Genomic DNA, 18,866 nt, shown 5'->3' with positions numbered 1-18,866 from the left:
CGAGAGCAGCTGATGCTCCAAAGTTTCATTTCAGGATTTTTCTGCTACGTTTCCCCCTCAATTTCGGCTCTGAAATCGATTTGGCTGGCAAAAGGAGCCGAGTGCTGTTTCTTTTTTTTCCGCCAACGTGTTATCACCAAGTGGTCCGACAGAACCCCTGAGGTGAGGAAAACCACAAATGGAAGGAGTAGACTTGAAATTTCAGAGGATCATGAAAGCATGGTTCAACTGCTCGACATACTCGGAGTGCTTGATTCAACGTGAAACACTTTGGGTTGGTCTGAAATGCCACTAGAAGGTTTTTGAAGCAGCGTTTGGGCCCTTGTGTCATGTAATTGTTCAGCTCCATTGCTTCTCTTAAGGAGGATTTTCCCTCCATTAATTATGGAGGATAAACACGAGCGTGCTTGACAGTAAAGTGGATGAGATGAGAGATGTGAAGGAAAATAATCCTTTTCGAGCTTGAGTGAGTGATCCTTATCTAAATGACAACGCAACACATTAGGGGTCCACACTGTAGTTCATCGTTTTATAAGATTTGCTGATAACAATAATACAGCCAAACTTTTCTGTCGGCATTTTTTTTTTTTTTTTACAAAGTAATTGCTCAAGTGTTGTCTGCTATTGAGATGTATCATCAGGTCAAAATTTTAAAAGCATTGTGGAACAATGATTTTTTTTTAATCAGCTAAGACCGAATATGAAGCGCACTACTGCCTCCCAGTGGTCACAAACTTCATTGCACCTTATTGTGAGATGTGGACAAGCTGAGTTCACGTTGGCATAGATATTTTTTAAAACTGATGACTCACATGGAGGGATTGGAAAGGAATGAGAGGTCTAGGCGAACTTTTGATAGATTGCTTGATTAATTGTATTAATTGATTGTATTGATTAATATTGGATGCTGGATGGAAAATTAAATGGGTAGTTACAGTGAGGAGTGTTTTATCTAAGGAGAGCAAAGCTGTTGCCAGCCTGTAAATACAAATGAGGTTTCCCTATAAAGTCCTATTAAAGCACAATTTAATTGATTCTATTTTAAAAACACCGCACCAGCAGCTCTGCAAGACATTGTGCTTTGGAAAAAAGCCAAAAAATGTGTTTTTTGTTTGCGTGGCTGTTTCTGATTTGGTCAGGAGGAACCAGATCAACACTTGGCATGATATTAGTTTAGTTAGTTGATTAAATATTGGAGCATTTTGTTCCTGATTCCCCGTAGAAAGTAAAATTGACGGACTTCATAAACTCAAGTTAACGTGAAATGCCAAATGCTGAAATGAAGCTTATGACAGAGCAGCACCTGTGATTGAATTAAGGATTTAAGACGGGAGAAATCCACATCAAATTGTAGCCAGTCAAGTACAAATCCACTTGAAAGTTATTTCGAGGTGAGTCATTTATTTCACGCTTGACCGCCACGGTCTATCCTGCCAAATCCTGCTTTAACCTGCAGGCCCATTTGAGGACAGATAGGGTGAGGATCTGTCAAGCAAATCGTGGCCTTTATGTAAAAGCTCAGGTTTGATAAATATGGTGACCTACTTTCAGCCCATAAACGCAAATTCATACGGTAAAGCAATCTGTATGACAACTCGGCAAGCACCCAATTATGCACGAATAATGACACCTAAATAAAATCACGCATTACTTGATGAATGCTGTCAACTGTGGCAGTACCGCAGATGACAGACAGAGGGCAGCATTCCACACTTAAAACCTGCGCTACAATATTTGGACTTTGCTCAGATTACTGTGCAGTATATCAGCGGACTGATATTTTACAGCCTACATAGTCGTCTGTATTAACCTGCAAATAACCGTCATCTGATCCAAACTCGGTTTGTTAAAAGAGGTTTATTTTTAGACCAGCTAGGAGCCGGTCAAAGTTGTGGCGCGTTCCAATCTTCTGCAATGACGGAATGTGCTGAATGGCTTTTATTGGTCAGGGAGTAAGTCGGTTGTGTTCACTCCCACAACAGCGCAATTAGCCCTATCTATGTCTTTGATGTGAAAAATCTTTTGTATGTATCAACACCAAAGTCTGAGAAGAGAGCGCTGAAAGACAAATCAACAGTTCCCACTGGTTGAAGCTGGAAATACACCCGAGGAGCTTTCCTATGTAAATATACGAGGGACTCAGTCAGCAGAGCACTTATTACATGGGTCTCAGCTAACATGCTGCAGTGACTGATGTGCTGATAATAGCCACGCTTAGACACACAGCGGCCAGAGCTCCGCTTGAAAAATAAACCCGACTTGTTTCAACAGTACGCTTGCTTGACCTTCTGTACGGAGGGGACGGGCTTTTTCGAGCACTGGACAAAATCAGATGTTCAAGTAGATTAGTCATAATTGGGGGGGAAAAAAACTAAATCCATCCAAGTGAGGATTGGATTAATAACAGGAAGTCATCAAAGTTGTGAAAGCCAGGAACACCTCGTGTATTTGCAAGTCCATCATCGTATAAATGAAGCTATTCATTGGTTTTTAACAAGGGCCACAAAGCAAAGCGATATTTTTGGAAATACAAGCCAGGATCATTAAGATTCCGTTGAAAATCAACAATTTGATTTTGTCCTATTGGATGCCATGTCTTGCTTCAACTCAGCTTGCAGGAAACAGACGTCTGTGCAGACATCTGCTTTCAATTCAAAGCTTGCCAGGTTTGGCGGGGCGTGGACTTTTTAACGCCTCGTTCTTGTTTGATTGAAGAGAAATGGACATTTCTTTTGAGGGTTTTTTTTTTTTTTTTTGACATATAAAAATTGCCACGTACAGTCCAGTCCAAAATTATTGGAACACCAAGGTCAATTTGTTTATTTTTGTTCTACCGGAGACATTCTGGTTTCAGACCAAAAAATGATTTTCATCTTTTATTTGATTTTATTTACATCTAGATCATTTTTTTAGGTCTTTACTGCAGCCCCTTGAATGAATAAATGAATTATTATTTTTTTCCTGGTCATTTATAGAGGTAGAAAAATAGAATACGCATCTCATCTGGACTTGAACTGCGTCTGTCAGCAAATGAAGGCGACAGGAGGCAATTAGAGCGATGAACAGCATTTTAGTTTGTTGATTCATGCCAGATTGACACACAAGGTATGTTTATCCCGAGTGTTGTATTACATCGAGTCAAGCATAGACTCAAGTCAAACACAATGATAAATGCTGAGTGTGTTGATTGTCTTTATACATGACTTTTTTTTTTTTTGGGGTTGCGGGTCTTATTTTTGAGATAAAATAATAAATAATTAAAATGGGGGTGGCCACCCGTGAATCAAAGTGCAAATGGAGCATCTTTTCCTGTTGATGGAACGAACCAATTAACTAACATTCATTTCCCGCACATGTAAAGATGGCTTAGGCTCTCGTTTCCTGTTTGTTACCTAACTGCCTTATCACACCACATTAACTTCATCTAAACAAGGCACAAAGATGACTCAGACCACACCGGTGGCATCAATTTGCCCTACCCAGTAAATGCAAAGACACAATTCAGATAATTGATCTAGATAAATATTTTATTCTTGATTTGGTAATGGTGATCGCGGTTGAATGTTAATGAGACAATTCAATTTTTATTTTCCGGCTGACGGTCCCTTTAAGATTTGAGAAGCAATTCTAATGGACGCCATGTTTAGTTCGTTCTTGCACGTGCCAGCTACTCACAAATTTTAACGAAATTAAAGGCATGGTTTGACTTAATCCTAAGGTGAGGAGGTGAAAACAATATGTCTTACCTTCATTTGGCACTTGTGGAGGAAACTTGTCATTCTTGTCTAATATATTGTCTTCACTTGGAGAGAATTTATGACCGTGTGGAAAAATGTACCAGTAATTCCAAATTCTAGAAAAACATCAAGAATGTGTCACTTGAGTTTAGGCAAAAACTATAGTAGTTAAATAAATTAAACAAATACATGACAATAAAAATGTCCTTACATTGTGGCCACATTGGCAAGTGATTAACACTGATACACAAAAGTACAATAATATCATCTGTCCATTCCAAAAAAATAACTTTTCAGTGAGACGCACAATTTATGGTGGTTAGTTCCTGATTCTGTCCAAAAATATACTGCATATATTTATATATTCGTATCAACAACATGTGATGTTCCTTTTTTGTTTTTAATAATTCTAAAATACATCTATAATATTAGACAATATATACACATTTCCCCTGACGTAGGCTGTTCATAACAAATTCAGATTCTTCGAAAATGGAAGAATACATACAAATCTGGAAAACACTGCTTCGGGCAAGGCCAGGGGATGTAAGAGCTGAGAGATTTGCACACACGCACTCATGATGTAGTTTGAAGTTAAATGAGTCTCGGGATGAACAAACTGATTTTTACCGTCTTTTTCTGATTATAAGGCACGGTCTCATTGAGCAAGTGAATATTCTTAAGTGCGCCTTATAGTCCGAAAAATACGGTACATTGCCCTTCTATTTTTTTAAACAGACGATCCATCGAAGATGTTGTACCTCCTTGTCCAAAACCTTTCTGCTTAATACGTGTTCATCCAGCCGTTTGATTCCATCACCTGCGCACAAAGTAGTCCCTAAGATTCCCTTTGTTGTACCGGAGTGCAACAAATGCTAAAGGAGGATCGTCCAGGTGTGGTGAAGGAGTGCAAGCGGGGCGAACAAGAGGATCAGTGTGCACGAGCAAGTCGACGAGGCGGAGTGCAAGTTGTAATAGTTGTAGTGGTTCGAGTCTCCACTGGGAGGCTTCACCGTGATGTCACCGTCGACGATGCGGGGCGGTGGCGGGGACTGGGCCGCGGCGCTGTGGACGCAACAACGTAGAGACACACAAACGGTTTTAGATGGGACTCCAAAAGCACCATCTGAAAATTTGGGGTGTTGGATGAAAAATCGCATCATAGGGAAAATTTATAGTCTTATATTCAACATGCAGAATTAATTGCTAAATCGTTTTGTGTATAAATAAAGTTGGTGTTTATGCAGAGAGCATTTATTTCCATTTCATGAGATTTTTGTTGGAGCACTTTTGCGACGGCACCGAGTTGAGTTTTGGACTACCTTTACCGTTCCCGTTCAGGCATCCGGTCAGACATTCAAATATACAAAGATGTCAACCTTGTACGCTTTTTGGCACACGTGGAAACAAACAGTCTACTTCCTTACCGCCCAAAAAGACAAGGTCGCTTCGAAAATGAAAACACAAACGTTCTCACACATCCTCTGTGTCCGGGATGAACGAAAACAGATCGGGTTGGATTATTCAGGCACTGTAGTGCATTTCTTTTACATATTGCAGTTCATGTTTAATTTACTGAACTCGATTTTGGAAAACTACTTAATATACCACGGTGGTCTCAGTGGAACCAATCTTCTAATGGAAAATCTCTGAAATGTTCATTTCTGATGTGTGTATATAATTCCTTCTCCCTCCCTTACTTATTCCATCAGCATGATAAATGGCTGGATAGAATTTCAGCAAATTAACTGGCGGTGCGGGCACGGCTAATCATTCACAAACTACTAGTGGACCACACCTGTGCGGTGGTCTCGTTTTCATCTGAAAGGTGAGCTTGTCTCGTTGTCCGGTTAGCCCCCGCCTGAAGCCAGACCAAAACCGGATTCTTGCGTGGAATTCCCAGGCAGTTATTTTCACCTTTAAGTCACCTATACCAGCCAGGAACTAGTCAGGACTCATTTGTCACTGCGGGGCATGGGTGTTTTTGGAGTGCAGAAAGTAGATGGTGATATGATATGTTGTCTGGTTGGGCCTCCAGCGGAACAGCAGGAAGTGTCGGTTTTTGTTCTACAGGTTAACAGGGTTGGGGGGGGTTACACATTTGGAGCTTTCTGATTCTAGCGGATTACTCACTTCCTTGTGTTTCATGGTGTTTCATGTATTTTAAGGCAGTCTGTATATTTTATATACTGTGGTTTTACATTTGAATTTCCTACTCATTAAAGATAAAAATGCAATTTTTTGGTCAAAAGAGCATTTTGGGGAAATAATTGAAGGGTGTCAAAACATCAAGATTTTTTTTAATGTGCAATTTATAGAATGATCTATCGTGCATTTTGGTTTTGGTTTGGTTGCCATCTTACCTCTCTTCTATGCGGACCCAGAGATCATTGAAATGCCTGTGCCGCTGTTTCTTCTGTTTGTTTCTCCTTCTTTTCTTCAGCAACTTCTTCTCTGCTTTCTCCAGCAGTTCCAGGCTGTCCGACGGCAGAAGCATGTGGGTCAAGCGCTCGTCCTCTAGGGACCGCCCCTGATCTTGATCCCTTTCTGGGAGTTCGTGGAGGAAAGGCTCCAGGAAAAAGGACTCGTCATGTTGGTCCTCTGGCTCAGTCCAATCAGATCTGGATGATGTTCTCCTAGATGGTTGATCATGATAAATATCACACTCCACCATCCTTTTCCTTTTCTAAACATGATTTCTGTATTATATTGGATGAATCCCTCCATTGTTTCTCAAGATCTTTTCGGTGATAGCTGCCTTCATGCTATGCTACGCCGCACTGCAAAGCATGCATCACATCAGGGTGGGATGCTACGCTAAGTTGGGCCTTTCCATAACACTTCATAGGTGGTCAGTGTAGTCATAGAGGTAGCACAGACAGAAACAGCAGGAACTATAAATAGTCATTTTTCATCACACCCTTAGAACCATCCCATAGACACCTGCCCACTTTCCACATGACTTCGTTTGGTTTGAATATGAGCCGAACGTGGGTAATAAATCAAGCTAAATAAGGTGCCTGCATTTTGAATTCAAATTCCAGTTTAAATTCCAGTAGATGAAAGAAAATGTAATGTTTTGTGTCTGTGCACTGGCGGAGCTAGGATTTTTTTCCTTGGAAGGGGGGCTAAGGGGCTCAAAGATATCTCAGTGACTCCGCAAAACAAACAAAAACAGAAAATTCTACAGAAAATGCCGATAAAGATTCATTTGAGTTACTGACAGCTGACAGGCAAAGATATTGATGAATAATCCTGGAAAAATCTGAAAATACCCAATTATCTGGCCCTGCTGCCACCTTTGAAGACAGCAGACACTGTAAAAAAAACTACACACATAAGGCCTCCACTCTGGTATGATTTAAATCTTTCATTTTTCCTTTCTGACTGTTTATAAAATCATAAATCTGATTTGTAGATTTGTAATTCATTGGAGCTGAGGAAAGCCATGACACTACTAGTCATGTTTGAGGACATATGGAGGAAGTGCATCGTGGAAGAAATGAGAATTAATCAGCGGATAACTGCCCGCGGGCGTTTTGTGATTATTTGCAGGCAACACGTTTTCGAAGCATTACGGAACATCTGTTTCAGGTCTGGAGATGAGCACGTAGCAGCTATGAAGTTACACCAATGTTAAAAATGATTTCCTATTTGGGGGTGAAGCCGCAGAAAATGTTGGAAGAAATATTATTGGCCGGAACTTGAGACTTGTTTAAGTGATAAAACATGAAGTTCTACACAAACGAGCTTTCAGATCTATTGGGTCTTTGTGTGGCTGTCTACTTTTTCTCTCTCCTGTTTACTTCAAGGGAACTTCAAGCTGTTTGGAACAAGTCGTGCAATTGTCCGTATGCGGTGGGAAATGGGACTACCTGTTGATGGGCTGCCCAGCAGGGGTATGCTCCACCTCGTATCCTTGACGACGAAGCACATCAATTACTGTATTGTTGCCCAGGAAGTGACCTGCAATCAAAAGAGGAACAATAAGAACTTTATTTCTATATCAGACAAATAACGACTCTGATGATCGACATCCACCACCCGTACCGGCTCGTCCTTATCGCTGACTTCCCCTGCCCCTGTCTTTCATCGACCCTCTCGGCTAAGTGAAGTGGGACCATCGAGGCTTTGGGTTGCCGTGTCAAGAGGTCTCCATTCTTAGCTTCGTTGTGACAAAGGAGAGACGGGAGCCATTGTTTGGGCCTGCTCAACCGTGGCACCATAGAGCTGAGCGAACAATGAGACCCGGCACTTTAATCTGGCCCAAAGCTATTGCCAGGGAGCGCCGGGGCCAAGACGGACTATTGGTGCCATGATACTAGCTACCATCGCTAGGATGGTTAGCGATAGACTTTTAAGATCTCATTTTTTATTATTGCTATTTGATTAGTCCAGCTTCAGAGTACTTGGAAGAGCCAGTAGCCCGTTGGTGGACAGTCTTTGGAAGTTGGAAATCGGAGCGAGACGGTACGATGAAGCTTTCCAGCCAGCCCGCGTTTAGAAACATCTCAATGTGATTTATGTGCGTTTACGTCAGGGGATTAAGGTGGGACAAATGGAGCTGTTCAGCACAATGTCCGGCTTCAGAAGGGTGGGCGGGTTTCCAAACTTCAAAGCGGGGGGCACGCACGCTGGCTCGCACACAAATGTCAGTAGATGCAAATTCCATCAATTCTGTCATGTTCTCCGAGGCCTCGATGAGAACTTCAGGTATGGTCGGCCAAAGTCAAACAAAGATTAGCCGTCTTGATTAAAAATGATTGTTCTCCCTGAAATCCAAAGCCTCAAAAATATGTCTGGGCTGCTTTTTTTAATAAGAAGGCCCCAAGGATGATGTGGTCTTTGGTTTTAGGTTTCAAAACAGGACAAGTGACCTATGATCAAAGACTCTCGTGATTGTAAACGTTTCCAAACGATCATTACTGCCGTGTACTATTTTGCACTGCGGATTTTTGATACGTTTGCATTTGACAGCTACTTTTGAGGTCAAATCTAAAAATAAAATTTTCTGTCTGTAGTACCTACTTATGTTCCGCGGCGGCTAAAATTTGACATTTATTTCCAGGGCTTATTTATACAGGCCAATTTCATACATTTCACATTTCTGAAATGGGCCAAGAACACTTACAATGTACAATCAGTTCACTGTATGTCGCGCCAACATTTTGAGAGGCAAGATGGCTGAGATAAAGTCCAGCAACAGGCCTGGAAGCTTTTATTAGCAGCATGCTATACAGTACATGGCGCCATTTACACAATTAGCTTTGAGCTAACATCAAATTTATTCGCGTTTTGGTGAAGTCTTATCTGAATCATCACCCGATAACAGAAACAACAGTAGCGTTTGTGCTCACACAGACGGCCTTTCAATACAATGGCAGGCTAAAAATATTAGCGCATATGGTAAGTCTTAGAGTATTCATTTTCCATACACATCTATATTTACATTACAACTTGTAACCAAGGCTCAGACGGCCCTTCTCATAACATGACGACATGTTGGATAAACAAACGCTACAGGCGGCGCGCTGAGGCCATTCTGCCTCCCCCTTTGGCTTTTTCAAGCTGTGTTAAATACACATGTTCCCATAGTCAGCTGCTTCCAACAGCCCATTATCACCAGAAGCACGAAGCACTGAATGAAGCCCTCTATTCTCGGAGAAGAGAACGAGGTGTCTGCTGCTTTCTTGAGGCTTTCGCCGACTGTGATGGATGTTTCTTACAGCGGGCGGGCGGCCAGAGTCGTAAAAATACATTCGGATTAAAAAGTAGTTCACAATGGATTAAGACTGTTTATGGACTGGTTTTTACTCTATTAGTGTAATTTTATGCGACTGTAGAACCACTCACAGGTCAATTATCGTATTTTTCGGATAATAAGGAATCAAGAGAAACAAACCAGTACAGCAAAGAAGTGGAACTTTATTTAACCCCAATTTGACATCTGTTTTAAGAAAACTAAAGGAGTTTAATTTCCTTTGTAGTCTGAGAAATACGGTAATCCAGTTATACAAATTCTGTCAATCGAAAAGTTGACAAAGTTAAGGTAGGGGGACATCCATATCAAAAGCAAACTTTAGCAAAATTATTGGGTGCCGACTGATATAAAAATTGAAAATCTATCTCGTGTCGTTGATTTGAATAATTTAGGATTCCAGTGTTTTTACTTCTGTGACAATCGCCAATGTTGACAGCTTTTAGTCTCATTGCCAATTTTATCTGAAACCCGACCAGTTGTTGAGATATTTTATTCCAAATTTACCAATAATGATGCAGTCCCACTACTGGTATAATGGAATATGTGGGGAAACGCTGCACAGATGAAGTGAGCGGGTCATGTTAAGTGGTCTTAACCACAATTAAATTACCGTGAGTGGCGGTAAAATATTATTTCAAGTACTGTAAGACTTTCATAACTTGTGGTGCTGATCCTTAACAGTCTCTTAATGTTAATCCAATAATCGTCCTTACAGAAAATATATTCTTCACCGCTAAATGAAAAGGTCTAAAATAAATATTGGATTTAGTTTACTGTAATTTTATGAATCCGAGTTTTTGGATATTCGATACGTGCTCAAACATACGGCCAGCCATTTTTACCGTAACTGTCAACCCGTCAACTCAAATTAAAATGGTCACTTACCGTATTTTTCGTACCATAAGGTGAAAGTAAATAGGAAGGAATTTTAATTAAAGATGGCGACAAGGTGCACCTGATTATAACGCGTTGATTTTTTGCGTCATAGTCCGAAAAATACGACAACGGTAATAATAATGTGTCAATTGAATATCAGTCTTCCAAGACAAATGTTTTGTTTTAGTCTGTCATAAGGAATACAAATTGAAATCCAATGTCTTATGTGTTAGCTAGACTAATAAAAGGAAATTGTACCCTCTTAAAACTACATATGTCATCCACTTACGAGTACAGTGGAAGAACATAAGAACACAGCGCAGGTTGACGTAAAGTCGCAGTGAAGTCCAGTGCAAGGGTGAAGCCGCAGATGAAGCCAAACTAAACGTACTCGTGTTGTTTTAGCGCAAACTGCTGCTCGGTGGTTAACGGTGGGCTGCTTGAGCCTTGTTACACAAAGTGATGTCAGAATTTCCTCGCAAATTTTCAGGAAAACTGGGGGAATTTTCCCGATCTTCATTCTATGACTGCAAATCTGATTAGAAGCAATCATTCGTAAGTTGATTTGGATTGTGTGTAAATGTAGAATCTATCTGATGACATTTTGATGAAGCGATACCGGGGGGGGGGGGGAACGAGAGAGCTGACAGTTACAACACACAACCCGCAGCAGAATCACAACGCATAACATGCCAAAACCACAAGACCACTCTTCTTCAAGACCACCAAGAAATAATACGAATATCTCAAGCAGCTCTCAAACACTTTGTTTTTCCATTTCTCTCAAGCTGGATGACAAAAAGATCGCTCATCACTACAGATGGAAACAGACCCGTTCTCTTGCGAAGGATAAAATAGAGTGATCATTAACCACGTCTAAATTTGAGTTATCTTGAACGGCCACACAGTGTGAAAAAGGCATTCTCTGGATCGGTCCGAATGACTAGCCTAGAATTTATGATGAGAATAAACGAGGCGGCGAGCACACAAGAGGTCTGTGGTGCGAGGGTGTTTTCTAAATAAACTCTCGCTCTGAATGTGTGGCAGCGTGGAGCATTTGGGAGCCGTGTAAGGAATTACATATGTCAGGTCGGCCACAGTCCAGTCGCTCGCTTTATCCCCAGCGCGAGACTCACTCGTGCCAACATCTTAAAGCGTTTCCAACACACCGACTCATTCAATGCGGCCTCGTCAAAAACTGATCAAAGATGGACGTTTGTGTATAAGGGGAGCAGTTTTGACTAAAGTAACCAACGTGCTGTCAGCATTAAATGGCGCTGCCGCGAGACGTTTCATTTTACGATTAATTGAACTCGAGGGAAATTTCAGCAGTAGCTCAAATAGAATTTATAAGGACGTAAGGTATAAGTTTGGTACTCGGAATAAATGCTCCTCAGTTCAATTTTAAGCATTGCCTAAGTTGGTGTTAAGTTTTAACTAAATGGCTGTGCTAGCAATACTAAGCTAGCATTAGCACTGTAAACAAGCTAACGTTACACTCGTAACAGTAAATGTTATTGGTTTGAAGTTTTATTTTTTTTAGAATGTAAAGTCAATTAAAACCAAATAGAGTTAAGAATATATTGAGCAAAAAATGACTAATTCCATGTTGGTTCGGTCCAATTCTTTCGTTTGTATTTTGTGCAAGATCAGATTTGAAACTGGGAATCAGTTTCATCACTTTTTTTTTTTTTTTAAAAGACATTTAATGACATTGCAACAGCACGGTGTCTCATCTCCAAATAAGCGTAAGAATCGAGTGTAGCCGCTGGGCAAGCACATAAAAAGCTCATTCCAGGTGCAAAAGAAAGTATTGCTCAGGTTTGAACAGGGTCAAGGGTGAGAAGTTCAACGCTTTTAATAAATCATCCGAAGATGTTGCGACAAGTTTCTATTATCAAGGAAGAAGGAGACAGGGAGAGGCTACATTAAAAGAACTATAATCGGTTTTGCCATGAAAAATGATCACGTCTTAATTATTAGGATTAGAAGGACACCACCAAGTTTATTATTGATCTTCATTGAAATTTGAAGCTACACATTTGTCAATGCCAAACAGAACAGATCTGATTAAATGAAAGTAAACAAAAAATATCAAAGAATAAAAACAAGTGAAGAACAAATGTGGTTCAAATCTGATTCTGGGACTTCAACCATGGCGGCCCAGCCAAGTGTGTGGTAGGTCGGCTCTGGATTTTAATGGTACTCCATGACATGTGTGTACTCATGTCAGCGTCTGCCCCAAACAGTTGTAAAATAGCTGTTTATGAGGGAGAGTTGCTGTAAAAAAAAAAAGTGCTTTTTTGACACCATCTGGAGAAGGAGAAAAATGTGGGGGACGAAGGCGGACCCCACAATGTTGTGGTGCTGTGTGAAATCACACTGGAGGGATTTTTGGCTCAGGTATGCAGAAGGTTTGGGAACTGTGGTAAAGGAATGTCCAGTTTAATTTCATATTTTAATTGTAGGATTTGATTTTGCTTTGTCGAACTTTTTATCGAGGTTTTTAGATTTTCGTGGTAAATAAAAGCCGTTTTGTGAACGATATGGTGAACCGAGTATATTTTGGCAATTTCCATTTTTATGGTTTAGAATGAAATATATATATATCATATAAAATATTAAAGGAAAACAAACCATACGGTAAAAATACGATATCGTAATGGCAAACGCTTCAGCAGTAAACTCCAAATACAAACGAGAAGACAACTTTCACACACTAACAGAGCTAACCATTGTGGTGTAAGTCAGGCCACTAATAATTATATTTTGGGTTTTAAAGCACTTTTGTGGGGAATCACGACGTGCTAAGCAGCTTGGAACAGGAAAACAAACCCGGATCATGGGTGTAAGGGGGGGGAAAAAAAATTGCAGCCATCAGCATTCGGAGATACATAAACATATCACTTTATTAAAGTCAGGACGACGGCGGACATCTTAAAGGGGGACACGGGTTCATGTTGTATATGAGGATTGGGTTACTGTACCTATAGAGCGAGAGTAATAACCGCTTCCATATGGCGGTTCGGAGCATGTGGCACCTTTTCAACATCGTCATTTATCGTGAGTGATGACTGCAGTGGTTCAGACAAACATGGAGGGAAGACAGCTCCAAGGAGGTCTTTACTTACGGCATAGTGACGGATCGCAAGACCTGACAAAACCGTAATACGGAACATTGGTCGGTACAAGATGGGCGGCTTGTTTTTAGACCAGAAAATAATGAAAAGCGTATTTTAATCTACCTACAAAGTGTAAGGTAATCTGATAGGCATCTTGTAATTTCTGGGCTGTGTAGATTGAAAATAATAAAGCTTGACGTTTTTCCAAAATGCTCCCGGAGACTTTGAAGGGTCCATGTCAAAATAGCCGTACGGTTTCCCTTTCGTTGGGGGACCAACACAGTGATTTGAAAAAAAGGAACAGAATGGAATGATTAAGCACGATTCTCCAACGAATCATTAATCCCCTCTCCTTAAACAATCTCAGCAATTGATTATTTCTTTTCCGTCGCCTCCGATAAGATCCTGGCAGCGACATGGGTCCACTTTCCTCCACTGCTGAATCAGTCATCACGCAGCGGAGTAATTTTGTCGCAACTCGAGCGTGAAGATGAAGTTTGAGATTGTGGTTCTCCGAGGAGCATTTCGGTTGCCAAATACATTTCATTTGTCACCCGGACTGTTGTTTTAGGGCATTTTTCCGCCGCAGTCTGTCAGTCCTGACGAATACAAATACAAGCTGACACAACCCAATTATTTCTTCTACACTTTGGGATTTTTTGTTATGCTTCCCTAAGCCAAAGCTGATTTCATATTCTTCTATATTGTCTAAAATGAAATTAATATTTAGACAGGCAGAAATGTTAATATAAATATAATAATATATATAAGAAAAAAAAAGAAAAAATCTGAAATATTATTATTTAGAGTGTAGTATCTTTTTCAAATCACCAGATTTCATTTTTAATATTCAGCAGTCCAGTTTCTCTAACACATGATGCAATAGAAAAAAAGCCATACTACAAAAGCTTCTATGACAATAAGACGGCCAGAGTGATAGATGCTAGTGATTATCGATATCAATAATATAATAAAATAAATGGAATAATGTGCATCCTGAGACTGTGGCGGTCAGAGATAAGACCTGTCGCTCAACTGATTCTAACAGGGAAGTAAGCCGCCTTAATGAGCTCTATTGTGGTGTGTGTGCGTGTGTGTGTATGTGTGTCCTCTGACCCCTCCAGGGATAATTAAGGACACATTTTACCCTAGTTTGTCTTCAATGTGGCTTAGAGGGCTGATGTGTGTGTGTGTGTGCGAAAATGAGCGAGAGAACGAATGTCTCCCATTCAGTTCCTTGTCGGCGCTGACCCAAGCTGCCCTCCATTTGTCTAAAACTAGAGCTTCTGGGCTGATTGGTCGTATCACTTTCACTCACCAGCTCACGCACACACACACATGTTGAAGCCAACCCCTTGTAAAGGTGTATCCTTGGGGACTCGTTTTGAAACGTACTCTCGTGCCTGTCTGCTTTTGCTCAGCTGTTTCCTGCCAGGAGCCTGCGAAGGCCTCCCCCTAAGTCTCCGACTTTGTTTAAAGCTGCTTTTTCGTCTACGAAATGACCCAAAGAGAAACTCTGGCTTTGGCCGATGTCATCGGGAAGGGGGAAAAAGTGACAGCAAAATGGATGGCACTAAAATCCGATCCTCTCCCCACCAAACGGACGCCATCATTAGAACAAAACAACATATTGAAACGTTCTTTCCATTGCTTTGCAGTGTTTGGGTACGTTCTAATTGGCTTTTAAGTGTAAAATGGTCAAGCACAATTTCCTTTAATGTTGAATAAACATGACTTTTATATGTGATGTGTTTTTTTTTCCATGTGTCTTTTGACTGAATGCGGCTTTTTTTTTTTCTTTTTCAACGCTTATTTCCTGAGCGAGGCCACAATGATTTATGATTTGGGAAGCCATTTCAATTGAATACCGTAAATCCTCAAATAAACACACTTCCCTCAGAAAAATAATTTATTACGCTCTATTGAATATTATTTATTTATTTATTAATTATTAAGTAAATAATTACAAAGCCTGCCTTGTGCGTTTTACTGGACGAGATCAATGCCTTTGCAAGCAAAGCAACACGACTCCCGACAGGACAAAGGCTGTCTAGCGTAGATACACATCAGCCAATCAAGAAACACGGACGCTAAACACTAACCTGGTCTGTTATCTTCGCTCTGCCTCAGATCTTGTCTCTTATCAGGTTTAACAGCTTGTTACGTAGTTACACAGGAATTGGGAGTATTAAAGTGACATTTTTTGAAAAACCAAAAGACTTCAAACAGCCAACGAGCACCGTTCTGGTTGGCCCGGAGCTAATTAGAAAGATCAAATACGGTTTGGATTTATTTGGGCCCTAAATTTTGAGCATCATCGGTTGGTCAAAGGCTGTTTTGGATCTGGAAGGTATAAATGACACCAACCTGCTCCAAAGGCAAAGAAGAAGCTCTTGTCTGTGTGTTCTTCCAGCAGAGCTTTCACCCTTTTGCCCATCCTCTCATTCCTCTTGTAGATGAGTTCCTGCCTGAAGTAGCTGTCGATTTCCTGGGCGGTCACCTGCTCGCTGGGCGGCAGCGTTACGTTATTGAAGTTTGGGACCTGACAAGGACAAAATATTGAGATCAGAAAACCTGAATTGCAACTTCAGAAGAAGCTGTTGGGGGGGGGGGGGGGTCAAGGAGGAGTTTTGGTGGGATGGAAAGGTTGGGCAAAGGGGTTGAGGGTTACAAAAGGTCAAGGGCCGTGTCATTGCAACACTCCATGGGGTGAAAGGGTCAAAATCACTCTTCGCCGATTAACGAGAAGGAGACCCTTCGTCCGCACCAAACTCAACAGAAAAAGGATGACCTCATCACTAATATTCAAGTGTTAAGGAAATAAGTTACCTGAGAGGTGTCATGGTTGAAGATGATGGAATTGAGGTCTCCACAGTTGTAGTGCCTGATGAGGTCTTCCGTTGTGTACGGGACCTGAAGACTACCGGCCCTTAAAGACTCCTGTTGTAGTAACGTCTGGTTGAGGGCAAAGATGACCTAAAATGAGAGAAGGAATAACATCTTTAGATTGTTAGATTACACACTGATTTTTAGAGTATGAAAGATTCCACATGTGAAAAAAGAATTCAGCAGGACAGTCATCAAAACTCCCAATTTTCTGGCTCCATTGTACAGCAGGCTACAGAAAGTTTGGTATGCTAACAGGCTACAGCAAGTTTGGTGTGCTAACAGTTGCTAATAGGTACCCAAGTCGAAACTTTGAAACTAGTGGCACATTATTTGATGTTTTACCAAAGGTTTCCAAAAAAAAAACATACCTTGAAAGTCACACAAAGCTTTACGGTATGCTCATGTTCCATCGAAATTCATTTCAAAATCCAAACAAATCACAAATGTCAGGGATCCCATTGAACTGGAGTTTCAATAGATTCTGATCAGGGGAGTCAATCACCAAATGGACATTCCATGAGAACCAGACAAAAGATTCTGTACCCTTGGTAATATCTTCATCATTTCAGGTGAAGATTTACTTAAGAACTTCTGAGGCAGTTTGTCCCCCGAGCGCCTTTACGCTCCATTGCTAGCAAACCCCGGCTTTTGTGCGAGCGTGAAATTGCCCAGTGTTTGGTGAGAGGACCCCGGCGAGCCTGCCGCCTATGATCGTCGCCGCGGGGAAACGCACACACTGAAGGTCCGAGAGTGCCCCCCCCCGTCTTCCAAAGCCCTACACTCACCTCCGTGCGCCGTCTCAGATCTCATCAACGCCACACACTCTCACAAAGAACAGGAAAGTGAAGTTGGTGGGAACGGCTCTCCAAAGTGAAGATGTGTGTTGACAGCTGTGGAATTAAGTCGATGTGTCCACAATATGAATGAATGCTTATGCAACTTCACTGCGCGTAGCCTTACTCGGAGCTTCTGTTTTGTTCATGTTCTGGCCTCTAAAGGTCCTCCGATGACACTTTTTCCCTCTCGGCCTCCCCCATTGTGGGTTTCTCGGTATAGCGGCGGGACGGGAGAGGAGCAGATGCCTTCTTGTCAGGAGGGGGACAAAGAAGCCCTCCGTCACTCTGTCCTCTCTTCTCCTTTGCGCTCCCTCCAGCTTTCATCAGCCGCGCATCAAAGTGGCGCTCTGCATATGAAAAGGGCCCCGTCGTCTTTATGCCACGCAAATTAGCCTATCGCCGCCCCTCCCCGACTTCATTTCACAATAACACCCTCACATCTGTGCCCCGTCCGTGAAGGAAGGCCCTCATCTACGGCGTATCCACTCGCTTTTTCTCAGCTCGTCGTGCCTTTCAGACCCTTAAATTATGGCTGTGAAGGGAGAAGGAGGGTAAAGGGGGGCTGAATCTTGGATGGGGGCTAAAAACAGGGGGGGACGTTTAGAGAAGATGGAGAGGAAGCAAACAAACATGAAGACGGATACAGAATCGGAAAGAAAACCCAGAACGAATTATGTCTTTGTTTCCGTCGGTGATTCTCATTCTGGTTTTAGTGGGTCAGTGGGTGCACTTTCCCACTCCCATTCCTTTCATCAGGTGCCCCCGTTCCTTCTTCTCATCCATGGCCGCCCCCCCCCGGCCGGCCGGCCGGCCGGCGCCCCCTCTAGCATCCACACACAGACACACCCCTCGCTGATATCAAAGCAAACGGAGCCAATGAAAGTCAATAATTGTCCATTGTCATGGAAATGCTCCCTCTTGTTGAGATTGAGTGGAGTGGGAGCGCCCATGCACCGCAAACATTAGCACGCTCGGATTCCCACATGTGGAGATTTGGAGGGTTCGCTTGTTAAGAAAAACAAAACTAGCACTCTTGCCACTCTATCTCTGGGTAAAGCTGAATCTATCCCAACCGTCTTTTGTGAGAGACAAGATGAATCCCTGGACCAGTGGTCAACCAACAGAGCAGACGATACAAAGTCGACACTGATGACAAAATGTTTATCCAACGGAATGTACGGCTAACATGTTGCTAGCCGTTCTTGTTTTTACGAGCTAGCTGTCCCCGGTTTTATTTTTAGTCCCCAAAAAGTTGATCAATCATGTCTGAAGTTTCCACACTGATGATGTCGCGGGTGAATATGCGGTTCCCCGTGAGCTCCTCATTTATTCCGCGTACGACTGTCAAGAAAAGCTAACGGCTAACAGGTCCAAGTTTCATTCAGCGGCTTTTGAAGCGAAACCGTGCATAAATCAAGTGCGCTTTCGCTTTTACGCTGAAACCTCAGCTTTTAAACACTGGGTTGCATATAAACACACACGATTGTGTGTTGAAGTTAGCGATAGTGTTTCCACACTCCATCCTTTCGACTCGTCCTACCTCGCCTCCCCCTTTGCTCTCACTAACACGGTTCACGCAATGATTTCAATCCATCCTTTGATCGAGCACGTTCCCTCTCCTCCCTCTCTTCATACGCCTCTTTCC

The 18,866-nt window shown here is 41.8% G+C and overlaps 1 protein-coding gene across 1 annotated transcript in view; it reads right to left on the bottom strand.

Annotated features, from left to right (window-relative positions):
• Positions 1 to 3,218: 3,218 nt before the first annotated feature.
• Positions 3,219 to 18,866, bottom strand: part of trabd2a (TraB domain containing 2A) — a 28,132-nt gene continuing 12,484 nt past the window's right edge. Inside the window, exons 3-7 of the mRNA XM_037265921.1 lie at positions 16,326 to 16,472; positions 15,864 to 16,038; positions 7,613 to 7,703; positions 6,101 to 6,373; positions 3,219 to 4,802 (exon numbers count right to left, since the gene is read on the bottom strand). Coding sequence (XP_037121816.1) covers positions 4,613 to 4,802; positions 6,101 to 6,373; positions 7,613 to 7,703; positions 15,864 to 16,038; positions 16,326 to 16,472 — 876 coding nt within the window. The 3' untranslated portion in view covers positions 3,219 to 4,612. The remainder of the gene's footprint in view (positions 4,803 to 6,100; positions 6,374 to 7,612; positions 7,704 to 15,863; positions 16,039 to 16,325; positions 16,473 to 18,866) is intronic.

This window comes from Syngnathus acus, chromosome 12 (genome assembly GCF_901709675.1).
Source record: "Syngnathus acus chromosome 12, fSynAcu1.2, whole genome shotgun sequence".
Classification (NCBI taxonomy): Eukaryota; Metazoa; Chordata; class Actinopteri; order Syngnathiformes; family Syngnathidae; genus Syngnathus; species Syngnathus acus.
Note: the sequence above shows the minus strand (reverse complement) of the source record. Positions and strands in the feature narration are given on the sequence as shown.